This window comes from Microtus oregoni, unplaced genomic scaffold (genome assembly GCF_018167655.1).
Source record: "Microtus oregoni isolate MIOR12 unplaced genomic scaffold, Mior012 000112F_001, whole genome shotgun sequence".
Taxonomy (NCBI): Eukaryota; Metazoa; Chordata; class Mammalia; order Rodentia; family Cricetidae; genus Microtus; species Microtus oregoni.
This window is the reverse complement of record NW_024544731.1, coordinates 31,295-48,175: the sequence shown is the minus strand read 5'-3', so window position 1 is coordinate 48,175 and position 16,881 is coordinate 31,295. Positions and strand designations below refer to the sequence as shown.

The window sequence follows — 16,881 nt, the reverse complement described above, 5'->3', positions numbered from 1 at the left end:
CTGAGCACACACTGAGGATCAGCACACACTGAGGATCAGCACACACTGAGCACACACTGAGCACACACTGAGGATCAGCACACACTGAGGATCAGCACACACTGAGCACACACTGAGGATCAGCACACACTTAGCACACACTGAGGATCAGCACGCACTGAGGATCAGCACACACTGAGCACACACTGAGGATCAGCACACACTGAGCACACACTGAGCACACACTGAGGATCAGCACACACTGAGCACACACTGAGCACACACTGAGGATCAGCACACACTGAGGATCAGCACACACTGAGGATCAGCACACACTGAGCACACACTGAGCACACACTGAGGATCAGCACACACTTAGCACACACTGAGGATCAGCACGCACTGAGGATCAGCACACACTGAGCACACACTGAGGATCAGCACACACTGAGCACACACTGAGCACACACTGAGGATCAGCACACACTGAGCACACACTAAGCACACACTGAGCACACACTGAGCACACACTGAGGATCAGCACACACTGAGGATCAGCACACACTGAGGATCAGCACACACTGAGCACACACTGAGGATCAGCACACACTGAGCACACACTGAGGATCAGCATACACTGAGGATCAGCACACACTGAGCACACACTGAGGATCAGCACACACTGAGGATCAGCACACACTGAGCACACACAGAGGATCAGCACACACTGAGCACACACTGAGCACACACTGAGCACACACTGAGCACACACTGAGGATCAGCACACACTGAGGATCAGCACACACTGAGCACACACTGAGGATCAGCACACACTGAGCACACACTGAGCACACACTGAGCACACACTGAGGATCAGCACACACTGAGCACACACTGAGGATCAGCACACACTGAGCACACACTGAGCACACACTGAGCACACACTGAGCACACACTGAGCACACACTGAGGATCAGCACACACTGAGCACACACTGAGGATCAGCACACACTGAGGATCAGCACACACTGAGCACACACTGAGCACACACTGAGGATCAGCACACACTGAGGATCAGCACACACTGAGCACACACTGAGGATCAGCACACACTGAGCACACACTGAGCACACACTGAGCACACACTGAGGATCAGCACACACTGAGCACACACTGAGCACACACTGAGGATCAGCACACACTGAGCACACACTGAGCACACACTGAGCACACACTGAGGATCAGCACACACTGAGCACACACTGAGGATCAGCACACACTGAGCACACACTGAGGATCAGCACACACTGAGGATCAGCACACACTGAGCACACACTGAGCACACACTGAGGATCAGCACACACTGAGGATCAGCACACACTGAGCACACACTGAGGATCAGCACACACTGAGCACACACTGAGCACACACTGAGCACACACTGAGGATCAGCACACACTGAGCACACACTGAGCACACACTGAGGATCAGCACACACTGAGCACACACTGAGCACACACTGAGCACACACTGAGCACACACTGAGGATCAGCACACACTGAGCACACACTGAGGATCAGCAAACACTGAGCACACACTGAGCACACACTGAGCACACACTGAGCACACACTGAGGATCAGCACACACTGAGGATCAGCACACACTGAGCACACACTGAGGATCAGCACACACTGAGGATCAGCACACACTGAGCACACACTGAGGATCAGCACACACTGAGCACACACTGAGGATCAGCACACACTGAGCACACACTGAGGATCAGCACACACTGAGGACACACTGAGCACACACTGAGGATCAGCACACACTGAGGATCAGCACACACTGAGGATCAGCACACACTGAGCACAAACTGAGGATCAGCACACACTGAGCACACACTGAGCACACACTGAGCACACACTGAGGATCAGCACACACTGAGCACACACTGAGGATCAGCACACACTGAGCACACACTGAGCACACACTGAGGATCAGCACACACTGAGCACACACTGAGCACACACTGAGCACACACTGAGCACACACTGAGGATCAGCACACACTGAGGATCAGCACACACTGAGCACACACTGAGCACACACTGAGGATCAGCACACACTGAGCACACACTGAGGATCAGCACACACTGAGCACACACTGAGCACACACTGAGGATCAGCACACACTGAGGATCAGCACACACTGAGGATCAGCACACACTGAGGATCAGCACACACTGAGCACACACTGAGCACAAACTGAGCACACACTGAGGATCAGCACACACTGAGCACACACTGAGGATCAGCACACACTGAGGATCAGCACACACTGAGCACACACTGAGCACACACTGAGCACACACTGAGCACACACTGAGGATCAGCACACACTGAGCACACACTGAGGATCAGCACACACTGAGCACACACTGAGGATCAGCACACACTGAGGATCAGCACACACTGAGCACACACTGAGGATCAGCACACACTGAGCACACACTGAGCACACACTGAGGATCAGCACACACTGAGCACACACTGAGCACACACTGAGCACACACTGAGCACACACTGAGGATCAGCACACACTGAGCACACACTGAGCACACACTGAGCACACACTGAGGATCAGCACACACTGAGCACACACTGAGGATCAGCACACACTGAGGATCAGAACACACTGAGCACACACTGAGCACACACTGAGCACACACTGAGGATCAGCACACACTGAGGATCAGCACACACTGAGCATACACTGAGGATCAACACACACTGAGCACACACTGAGCACACACTGAGCACACACTGAGGATCAGCACACACTGAGGATCAGCACACACTGAGCACACACTGAGGATCAGCACACACTGAGCACACACTGAGCACACACTGAGGATCAGCACTCACTGAGCACACACTGAGCACACACTGAGGATCAGCACACACTGAGCACACACTGAGCACACACTGAGCACACACTGAGCACACACTGAGGATCAGCACACACTGAGCACACACTGAGGATCAGCACACACTGAGGATCAGCACACACTGAGCACACACTGAGCACACACTGAGGATCAGCACACACTGAGGATCAGCACACACTGAGGATCAGCACACACTGAGCACACACTGAGGATCAGCACACACTTAGCACACACTGAGGATCAGCAAGCACTGAGGATCAGCACACACTGAGGACACACTGAGGATCAGCACACACTGAGCACACACTGAGCACACACTGAGGATCAGCACACACTGAGCACACACTGAGCACACACTGAGCACACACTGAGGATCAGCACACACTGAGCACACACTGAGCACACACTGAGCACACACTGAGCACACACTGAGCACACACTGAGGATCAGCACACACTGAGCACACACTGAGGATCAGCACACACTGAGGATCAGCACACACTGAGCACACACTGAGCACACACTGAGGATCAGCACACACTGAGGATCAGCACACACTGAGCACACACTGAGGATCAGCACACACTGAGCACACACTGAGCACACACTGAGCACACACTGAGGATCAGCACACACTGAGCACACACTGAGCACACACTGAGGATCAGCACACACTGAGCACACACTGAGCACACACTGAGCACACACTGAGCACACACTGAGGATCAGCACACACTGAGCACACACTGAGGATCAGCAAACACTGAGCACACACTGAGCACACACTGAGCACACACTGAGCACACACTGAGGATCAGCACACACTGAGGATCAGCACACACTGAGCACACACTGAGGATCAGCACACACTGAGGATCAGCACACACTGAGCACACACTGAGGATCAGCACACACTGAGCACACACTGAGGATCAGCACACACTGAGCACACACTGAGGATCAGCACACACTGAGGACACACTGAGCACACACTGAGGATCAGCACACACTGAGGATCAGCACACACTGAGGATCAGCACACACTGAGCACAAACTGAGGATCAGCACACACTGAGCACACACTGAGCACACACTGAGCACACACTGAGGATCAGCACACACTGAGCACACACTGAGGATCAGCACACACTGAGCACACACTGAGCACACACTGAGGATCAGCACACACTGAGCACACACTGAGCACACACTGAGCACACACTGAGCACACACTGAGGATCAGCACACACTGAGGATCAGCACACACTGAGCACACACTGAGCACACACTGAGGATCAGCACACACTGAGCACACACTGAGGATCAGCACACACTGAGCACACACTGAGCACACACTGAGCACACACTGAGGATCAGCACACACTGAGGATCAGCACACACTGAGGATCAGCACACACTGAGCACACACTGAGCACAAACTGAGCACACACTGAGGATCAGCACACACTGAGCACACACTGAGGATCAGCACACACTGAGGATCAGCACACACTGAGCACACACTGAGCACACACTGAGCACACACTGAGCACACACTGAGGATCAGCACACACTGAGCACACACTGAGGATCAGCACACACTGAGCACACACTGAGGATCAGCACACACTGAGGATCAGCACACACTGAGCACACACTGAGGATCAGCACACACTGAGCACACACTGAGCACACACTGAGGATCAGCACACACTGAGCACACACTGAGCACACACTGAGCACACACTGAGCACACACTGAGGATCAGCACACACTGAGCACACACTGAGCACACACTGAGCACACACTGAGGATCAGCACACACTGAGCACACACTGAGGATCAGCACACACTGAGGATCAGAACACACTGAGCACACACTGAGCACACACTGAGCACACACTGAGGATCAGCACACACTGAGGATCAGCACACACTGAGCATACACTGAGGATCAACACACACTGAGCACACACTGAGCACACACTGAGCACACACTGAGGATCAGCACACACTGAGGATCAGCACACACTGAGCACACACTGAGGATCAGCACACACTGAGCACACACTGAGCACACACTGAGGATCAGCACTCACTGAGCACACACTGAGCACACACTGAGGATCAGCACACACTGAGCACACACTGAGCACACACTGAGCACACACTGAGCACACACTGAGCACACACTGAGGATCAGCACACACTGAGCACACACTGAGGATCAGCACACACTGAGGATCAGCACACACTGAGCACACACTGAGCACACACTGAGCACACACTGAGGATCAGCACACACTGAGGATCAGCACACACTGAGCACACACTGAGGATCAGCACACACTTAGCACACACTGAGGATCAGCAAGCACTGAGGATCAGCACACACTGAGGACACACTGAGGATCAGCACACACTGAGCACACACTGAGCACACACTGAGGATCAGCACACACTGAGCACACACTGAGCACACACTGAGCACACACTGAGGATCAGCACACACTGAGGATCAGCACACACTGAGGATCAGCACACACTGAGCACAAACTGAGGATCAGCACACACTGAGCACACACTGAGCACACACTGAGCACACACTGAGGATCAGCACACACTGAGCACACACTGAGGATCAGCACACACTGAGCACACACTGAGCACACACTGAGGATCAGCACACACTGAGCACACACTGAGCACACACTGAGCACACACTGAGCACACACTGAGGATCAGCACACACTGAGCACACACTGAGGATCAGCACACACTGAGGATCAGCACACACTGAGGATCAGCACACACTGAGCACACACTGAGGATCAGCACACACTGAGCACACACTGAGGATCAGCACACACTGAGCACACACTGAGCACACACTGAGCACACACTGAGGATCAGCACACACTGAGCACACACTGAGCACACACTGAGCACACACTGAGCACACACTGAGGATCAGCACACACTGAGGATCAGCACACACTGAGCACACACTGAGCACACACTGAGGATCAGCACACACTGAGGATCAGCACACACTGAGCACACACTGAGGATCAGCACACACTTAGCACACACTGAGGATCAGCACGCACTGAGGATCAGCACACACTGAGCACACACTGAGGATCAGCACACACTGAGCACACACTGAGCACACACTGAGGATCAGCACACACTGAGCACACACTGAGCACACACTGAGGATCAGCACACACTGAGGATCAGCACACACTGAGGATCAGCACACACTGAGCACACACTGAGCACACACTGAGGATCAGCACACACTTAGCACACACTGAGGATCAGCACGCACTGAGGATCAGCACACACTGAGCACACACTGAGGATCAGCACACACTGAGCACACACTGAGCACACACTGAGGATCAGCACACACTGAGCACACACTAAGCACACACTGAGCACACACTGAGCACACACTGAGGATCAGCACACACTGAGGATCAGCACACACTGAGGATCAGCACACACTGAGCACACACTGAGGATCAGCACACACTGAGCACACACTGAGGATCAGCATACACTGAGGATCAGCACACACTGAGCACACACTGAGGATCAGCACACACTGAGGATCAGCACACACTGAGCACACACAGAGGATCAGCACACACTGAGCACACACTGAGCACACACTGAGCACACACTGAGGATCAGCACACACTGAGGATCAGCACACACTGAGGATCAGCACACACTGAGCACACACTGAGGATCAGCACACACTGAGCACACACTGAGCACACACTGAGCACACACTGAGGATCAGCACACACTGAGCACACACTGAGGATCAGCACACACTGAGCACACACTGAGCACACACTGAGCACACACTGAGCACACACTGAGCACACACTGAGGATCAGCACACACTGAGCACACACTGAGGATCAGCACACACTGAGGATCAGCACACACTGAGCACACACTGAGCACACACTGAGGATCAGCACACACTGAGGATCAGCACACACTGAGCACACACTGAGGATCAGCACACACTGAGCACACACTGAGCACACACTGAGCACACACTGAGGATCAGCACACACTGAGCACACACTGAGCACACACTGAGGATCAGCACACACTGAGCACACACTGAGCACACACTGAGCACACACTGAGCACACACTGAGGATCAGCACACACTGAGCACACACTGAGGATCAGCACACACTGAGGATCAGCACACACTGAGCACACACTGAGCACACACTGAGGATCAGCACACACTGAGGATCAGCACACACTGAGCACACACTGAGGATCAGCACACACTGAGCACACACTGAGCACACACTGAGCACACACTGAGGATCAGCACACACTGAGCACACACTGAGCACACACTGAGGATCAGCACACACTGAGCACACACTGAGCACACACTGAGCACACACTGAGGATCAGCACACACTGAGCACACACTGAGGATCAGCAAACACTGAGCACACACTGAGCACACACTGAGCACACACTGAGCACACACTGAGGATCAGCACACACTGAGGATCAGCACACACTGAGCACACACTGAGGATCAGCACACACTGAGGATCAGCACACACTGAGCACACACTGAGGATCAGCACACACTGAGCACACACTGAGGATCAGCACACACTGAGCACACACTGAGGATCAGCACACACTGAGGACACACTGAGCACACACTGAGGATCAGCACACACTGAGGATCAGCACACACTGAGGATCAGCACACACTGAGCACAAACTGAGGATCAGCACACACTGAGCACACACTGAGCACACACTGAGCACACACTGAGGATCAGCACACACTGAGCACACACTGAGGATCAGCACACACTGAGCACACACTGAGCACACACTGAGGATCAGCACACACTGAGCACACACTGAGCACACACTGAGCACACACTGAGCACACACTGAGGATCAGCACACACTGAGGATCAGCACACACTGAGCACACACTGAGCACACACTGAGGATCAGCACACACTGAGCACACACTGAGGATCAGCACACACTGAGCACACACTGAGCACACACTGAGCACACACTGAGGATCAGCACACACTGAGGATCAGCACACACTGAGGATCAGCACACACTGAGCACACACTGAGCACAAACTGAGCACACACTGAGGATCAGCACACACTGAGCACACACTGAGGATCAGCACACACTGAGGATCAGCACACACTGAGCACACACTGAGCACACACTGAGCACACACTGAGCACACACTGAGGATCAGCACACACTGAGCACACACTGAGGATCAGCACACACTGAGCACACACTGAGGATCAGCACACACTGAGGATCAGCACACACTGAGCACACACTGAGGATCAGCACACACTGAGCACACACTGAGCACACACTGAGGATCAGCACACACTGAGCACACACTGAGCACACACTGAGCACACACTGAGCACACACTGAGGATCAGCACACACTGAGCACACACTGAGCACACACTGAGCACACACTGAGGATCAGCACACACTGAGCACACACTGAGGATCAGCACACACTGAGGATCAGAACACACTGAGCACACACTGAGCACACACTGAGCACACACTGAGGATCAGCACACACTGAGGATCAGCACACACTGAGCATACACTGAGGATCAACACACACTGAGCACACACTGAGCACACACTGAGCACACACTGAGGATCAGCACACACTGAGGATCAGCACACACTGAGCACACACTGAGGATCAGCACACACTGAGCACACACTGAGCACACACTGAGGATCAGCACTCACTGAGCACACACTGAGCACACACTGAGGATCAGCACACACTGAGCACACACTGAGCACACACTGAGCACACACTGAGCACACACTGAGGATCAGCACACACTGAGCACACACTGAGGATCAGCACACACTGAGGATCAGCACACACTGAGCACACACTGAGCACACACTGAGCACACACTGAGGATCAGCACACACTGAGGATCAGCACACACTGAGCACACACTGAGGATCAGCACACACTTAGCACACACTGAGGATCAGCAAGCACTGAGGATCAGCACACACTGAGGACACACTGAGGATCAGCACACACTGAGCACACACTGAGCACACACTGAGGATCAGCACACACTGAGCACACACTGAGCACACACTGAGCACACACTGAGGATCAGCACACACTGAGCACACACTGAGCACACACTGAGCACACACTGAGCACACACTGAGCACACACTGAGGATCAGCACACACTGAGCACACACTGAGGATCAGCACACACTGAGGATCAGCACACACTGAGCACACACTGAGCACACACTGAGGATCAGCACACACTGAGGATCAGCACACACTGAGCACACACTGAGGATCAGCACACACTGAGCACACACTGAGCACACACTGAGCACACACTGAGGATCAGCACACACTGAGCACACACTGAGCACACACTGAGGATCAGCACACACTGAGCACACACTGAGCACACACTGAGCACACACTGAGCACACACTGAGGATCAGCACACACTGAGCACACACTGAGGATCAGCAAACACTGAGCACACACTGAGCACACACTGAGCACACACTGAGCACACACTGAGGATCAGCACACACTGAGGATCAGCACACACTGAGCACACACTGAGGATCAGCACACACTGAGGATCAGCACACACTGAGCACACACTGAGGATCAGCACACACTGAGCACACACTGAGGATCAGCACACACTGAGCACACACTGAGGATCAGCACACACTGAGGACACACTGAGCACACACTGAGGATCAGCACACACTGAGGATCAGCACACACTGAGGATCAGCACACACTGAGCACAAACTGAGGATCAGCACACACTGAGCACACACTGAGCACACACTGAGCACACACTGAGGATCAGCACACACTGAGCACACACTGAGGATCAGCACACACTGAGCACACACTGAGCACACACTGAGGATCAGCACACACTGAGCACACACTGAGCACACACTGAGCACACACTGAGCACACACTGAGGATCAGCACACACTGAGGATCAGCACACACTGAGCACACACTGAGCACACACTGAGGATCAGCACACACTGAGCACACACTGAGGATCAGCACACACTGAGCACACACTGAGCACACACTGAGCACACACTGAGGATCAGCACACACTGAGGATCAGCACACACTGAGGATCAGCACACACTGAGCACACACTGAGCACAAACTGAGCACACACTGAGGATCAGCACACACTGAGCACACACTGAGGATCAGCACACACTGAGGATCAGCACACACTGAGCACACACTGAGCACACACTGAGCACACACTGAGCACACACTGAGGATCAGCACACACTGAGCACACACTGAGGATCAGCACACACTGAGCACACACTGAGGATCAGCACACACTGAGGATCAGCACACACTGAGCACACACTGAGGATCAGCACACACTGAGCACACACTGAGCACACACTGAGGATCAGCACACACTGAGCACACACTGAGCACACACTGAGCACACACTGAGCACACACTGAGGATCAGCACACACTGAGCACACACTGAGCACACACTGAGCACACACTGAGGATCAGCACACACTGAGCACACACTGAGGATCAGCACACACTGAGGATCAGAACACACTGAGCACACACTGAGCACACACTGAGCACACACTGAGGATCAGCACACACTGAGGATCAGCACACACTGAGCATACACTGAGGATCAACACACACTGAGCACACACTGAGCACACACTGAGCACACACTGAGGATCAGCACACACTGAGGATCAGCACACACTGAGCACACACTGAGGATCAGCACACACTGAGCACACACTGAGCACACACTGAGGATCAGCACTCACTGAGCACACACTGAGGATCAGCACACACTGAGCACACACTGAGCACACACTGAGCACACACTGAGCACACACTGAGCACACACTGAGGATCAGCACACACTGAGCACACACTGAGGATCAGCACACACTGAGGATCAGCACACACTGAGCACACACTGAGCACACACTGAGCACACACTGAGGATCAGCACACACTGAGGATCAGCACACACTGAGCACACACTGAGGATCAGCACACACTTAGCACACACTGAGGATCAGCAAGCACTGAGGATCAGCACACACTGAGGACACACTGAGGATCAGCACACACTGAGCACACACTGAGCACACACTGAGGATCAGCACACACTGAGCACACACTGAGCACACACTGAGCACACACTGAGGATCAGCACACACTGAGGATCAGCACACACTGAGGATCAGCACACACTGAGCACACACTGAGGATCAGCACACACTGAGCACACACTGAGGATCAGCACACACTGAGGATCAGCACACACTGAGCACACACTGAGGATCAGCACACACTGAGCACACACTGAGCACACACTGAGGATCAGCACACACTGAGCACACACTGAGCACACACTTAGGATCAGCACACACTGAGGATCAGCACACACTGAGCACACACTGAGCACACACTGAGCACACACTGAGGATCAGCACACACTGAGGATCAGCACACACTGAGCACACACTGAGGATCAGCACACACTGAGCACACACTGAGCACACACTGAGCACACACTGAGGATCAGCACACACTGAGCACACACTGAGCACACACTGAGGATCAGCACACACTGAGCACACACTGAGCACACACTGAGCACACACTGAGGATCAGCACACACTGAGCACACACTGAGGATCAGCACACACTGAGGATCAGCACACACTGAGGATCAGCACACACTGAGCACACACTGAGCACACACTGAGCACACAGTGAGGATCAGCACACACTGAGGATCAGCACACACTGAGGATCAGCACACACTGAGGATCAGCACACACTGAGGATCAGCACACACTGAGCACACACTGAGGATCAGCACACACTGAGCACACACTGAGGATCAGCACACACTGAGCACACACTGAGGATCAGCACACACTGAGCACACACTGAGGATCAGCACACACTGAGCACACACTGAGGATCAGCACACACTGAGCACACACTGAGGATCAGCACACACTGAGCACACACTGAGCACACACTGAGGATCAGCACACACTGAGCACACACTGAGCACACACTGAGCACACACTGAGCACACACTGAGGATCAGCACACACTGAGGATCAGCACACACTGAGCACACACTGAGGATCAGCACACACTGAGCACACACTGAGCACACACTGAGGATCAGCACACACTGAGGATCAGCACACACTGAGGATCGGCACACACTGAGGATCAGCACACACTGAGGATCAGCACACACTGAGCACACACTGAGCACACACTGAGCACACACTGAGGATCAGTACACACTGAGGATCAGCACACACTGAGCACACACTGAGGATCAGCACACACTGAGCACACACTGAGCACACACTGAGCACACACTGAGGATCAGCACACACTGAGGATCAGCACACACTGAGCACACACTGAGGATCAGCACACACTGAGCACACACTGAGGATCAGCACACACTGAGTACACACTGAGGATCAGCACACACTGAGCACACACTGAGCACACACTGAGCACACACTGAGCACACACTGAGGATCAGCACACACTGAGGATCAGCACACACTGAGCACACACTGAGGATCAGCACACACTGAGCACACACTGAGCACACACTGAGCACACACTGAGCACACACTGAGGATCAGCACACACTGAGCACACACTGAGGATCCGCACACACTGAGCACACACTGAGGATCAGCACACACTGAGGATCAGCACACACTGAGCACACACTGAGCACACACTGAGGATCAGCACACACTGAGCACACACTGAGGATCAGCACACACTGAGCACACACTGAGCACACACTGAGCACACACTCAGCACACACTGAGGATCAGCACACACTGAGGATCAGCACACACTGAGCACACACTGAGGATCAGCACACACTGAGCACACACTGAGCACACACTGAGCACACACTGAGCACACACTGAGTATCAGCACACACTGAGGATCAGCACACACTGAGGATCAGCACACACTGAGCACACACTGAGGATCAGCACACACTGAGCACACACTGAGGATCAGCACACACTGAGCACACACTGAGGATCAGCACACACTGAGCACACACTGAGCACACACTGAGGATCAGCACACACTGAGCACACACTGAGCACACACTGAGGATCAGCACACACTGAGGATCAGCACACACTGAGCACACACTGAGCACGCACTGAGGATCAGCACACACTGAGCACACACTGAGCACACACTGAGGATCAGCACACACTGAGCACACACTGAGCACACACTGAGCACACACTGAGCACACACTGAGGATCAGCACACACTGAGCACACACTGAGGATCAGCACACACTGAGCATACACTGAGCACACACTGAGCACACACTGAGGATCAGCACACACTGAGGATCAGCACACAATGAGCACACACTGAGGATCAGCACACACTGAGCACACACTGAGCACACACTGAGCACACACTGAGGATCAGCACACACTGAGCACACACTGAGGATCAGCACACACTGAGCACACACTGAGGATCAGCACACACTGAGGATCAGCACACACTGAGGATCAGCACACACTGAGGATCAGCACACACTGAGCACACACTGAGCACACACTGAGCACACACTGAGCACACACTGAGGATCAGCACACACTGAGCACACACTGAGGATCAGCACACACTGAGGATCAGCACACACTGAGCACACACTGAGCACACACTGAGCACACACTGAGCACACACTGAGCACACACTGAGGATCAGCACACACTGAGCACACACTGAGGATCAGCACACACTGAGCACCCACTGAGGATCAGCACACACTGAGGATCAGCACACACTGAGCACACACTGAGGATCAGCACACACTGAGCACACACTGAGCACACACTGAGGATCAGCACACACTGAGCACACACTGAGCACACACTGAGCACACACTGAGCACACACTGAGGATCAGCACACACTGAGCACACACTGAGGATCAGCACACACTGAGGATCAGCACACACTGAGGATCAGCACACACTGAGCACACACTGAGGATCAGCACACACTGAGCACACACTGAGGATCAGCACACACTGAGCACACACTGAGCACACACTGAGGATCAGCACACACTGAGCACACACTGAGCACACACTGAGCACACACTGAGCACACACTGAGGATCAGCACACACTGAGCACACACTGAGGATCAGCACACACTGAGGATCAGCACACACTGAGCACACACTGAGCACACACTGAGGATCAGCACACACTGAGGATCAGCACACACTGAGCACACACTGAGGATCAGCACACACTTAGCACACACTGAGGATCAGCACGCACTGAGGATCAGCACACACTGAGCACACACTGAGGATCAGCACACACTGAGCACACACTGAGCACACACTGAGGATCAGCACACACTGAGCACACACTGAGCACACACTGAGGATCAGCACACACTGAGGATCAGCACACACTGAGGATCAGCACACACTGAGCACACACTGAGCACACACTGAGGATCAGCACACACTGAGCACACACTGAGCACACACTGAGCACACACTGAGGATCAGCACACACTGAGGATCAGCACACACTGAGGATCAGCACACACTGAGCACACACTGAGCACACACTGAGCACACACTGAGGATCAGCACACACTGAGGATCAGCACACACTGAGCACACACTGAGGATCAGCACACACTGAGCACACACTGAGCACACACTGAACACACACTGAGGATCAGCACACACTGAGCACACACTGAGCACACACTGAGGATCAGCACACACTGAGCACACACTGAGCACACACTGAGCACACACTGAGCACACACTGAGGATCAGCACACACTGAGCACACACTGAGGATCAGCACACACTGAGGATCAGCACACACTGAGGATCAGCACACACTGAGCACACACTGAGCACACACTGAGCACACACTGAGGATCAGCACACACTGAGGATCAGCACACACTGAGCACACACTGAGGATCAGCACACACTGAGGATCAGCACACACTGAGCACACACTGAGGATCAGCACACACTGAGCACACACTGAGGATCAGCACACACTGAGCACACACTGAGCACACACTGAGGATCAGCACACACTGAGCACACACTGAGCACACACTGAGCACACACTGAGCACACACTGAGGATCAGCACACACTGAGGATCAGCAAACAGCTTTTGCTGTGCGTCCTCAGGAGGGCAAAGTGAGTCTCTGTTCTTCCTCCTCCTTCTCCTCTGATCAGTGATTGACCATGAGACCTGAGTGTTTGTTGATTGACTAACTGAACTAATGAATGAATGAACGAACAAATGAATGAACGAAGTAATTAACAAATCAATGAACGAATGAACGAATGAACGAACGAATGAACGAATGAACGAACGAACGAACGAATGAATGAACGAACGAACGAATGAATGAACGAATGAATGAACGAACGAATGAATGAACGAACGAATGAACGAATGAATGAACGAACGAACGAATGAACGAATGAATGAACGAACGAATGAACAAACGAATGAATGAAGGACACTCACCACTCCGTGTGCGGCCTGTCCACGACCAGCAGCACCCGCGTGCCGCCGGCCCCGCCCCCTCCGCCGGCCCCGCCCCCGGCCCCCTGGTCGCCGAATGTCTGCTTCACCGCCTGCGACAGCGACGAGAAGAACCCGGATGTGGCGGTCCCGGCGGAGGACCCGGATGTGGAAGTCATGGCGGCGGTCATGGCGGCCGCGGAGGACCCGGATGCGGCCGGGGTCACCGGGGCCGGGGTCACGGCCGGGTCTCCCAGGTACCCGTTCGGCAGATTCGCCATGAAGTTGCTGTCCGACAGGCGGCGCCGCAGGTAGTTCATGGTCCGGGGTTCGAGGATGTGCGCGCGGGGGTTCGAGGAGGGGCCGCGGCGGGCGCGTAGGAGTTCGGTGCCCGGGGTCCGGGGTTCGAGGACGCGCGGGGCCGGGGTCCGGGGTTCGAGGATTCGCGGGGGTTCGCGGTGGGGCCGCGGCGGGCGTGTAGGAGTTCGGTGCCCCGGGGTCCGGGGTTCGACGAGGCGCGCGGGGTTCGAGGCGGGGCCGCGGCGGGCGCGTAGGAGTTCGGTGTCCCGGGGTCCGGGGTTCGAGGATGTGCGCGGGGTTCGAGGCGGGGCCGCGGCGGGCGCGTAGGAGTTCGGTGCCCGGGGTTCGGGGTTCGAGGATTCGCGGGGTTCGGGGTTCGGGGTCCGCGGTGCTGAAGCCGCCGCCGCCGCGATGACGTCACCGGACGCAGGGCGCATGCGCCGCCGCCGGGGCTGCGGCGGCTGCTGAGGTGACGTCAGCGAGGTTTTTTTTTTTTCCTGAAAATAAATGAGTGTTTGTTGCGTGATTATGTGCGCAATGTTCTGATTTTATATTTATTAATCATGCACACACTATTCTCATTTTATATTTATTTATCATGCACACACTATTCTCATTTTATATTTATTTATTATGCACACACTATTCTGATTTTATATTTATTTATCGTGCACACACTATTCTGATTTTATATTTATTTATCATGCACACACTATTCTGATTTTATATTTATCATGCACACACTATTCTGATTTTATATTTATTTATCATGCACACACTATTCTGATTTTATATTTATTTATCGTGCACACACTATTCTGATTTTATATTTATTTATCATGCACACACTATTCTGATTTTATATTTATTTATCGTGCACACACTATTATGATTTTA

The 16,881-nt window shown here is 53.5% G+C and overlaps 1 protein-coding gene across 1 annotated transcript in view; it reads right to left on the bottom strand.

Moving 5' to 3' along the window:
- The window catches only part of LOC121443699 (synapsin-1-like), a 59,626-nt gene extending 43,197 nt beyond the window's left edge, over positions 1 to 16,429 (bottom strand). Inside the window, exon 1 of the mRNA XM_041645504.1 lies at positions 15,688 to 16,429. Coding sequence (XP_041501438.1) covers positions 15,688 to 16,421 — 734 coding nt within the window. The 5' untranslated portion in view covers positions 16,422 to 16,429. The remainder of the gene's footprint in view (positions 1 to 15,687) is intronic.
- Positions 16,430 to 16,881: the final 452 nt, after the last annotated feature.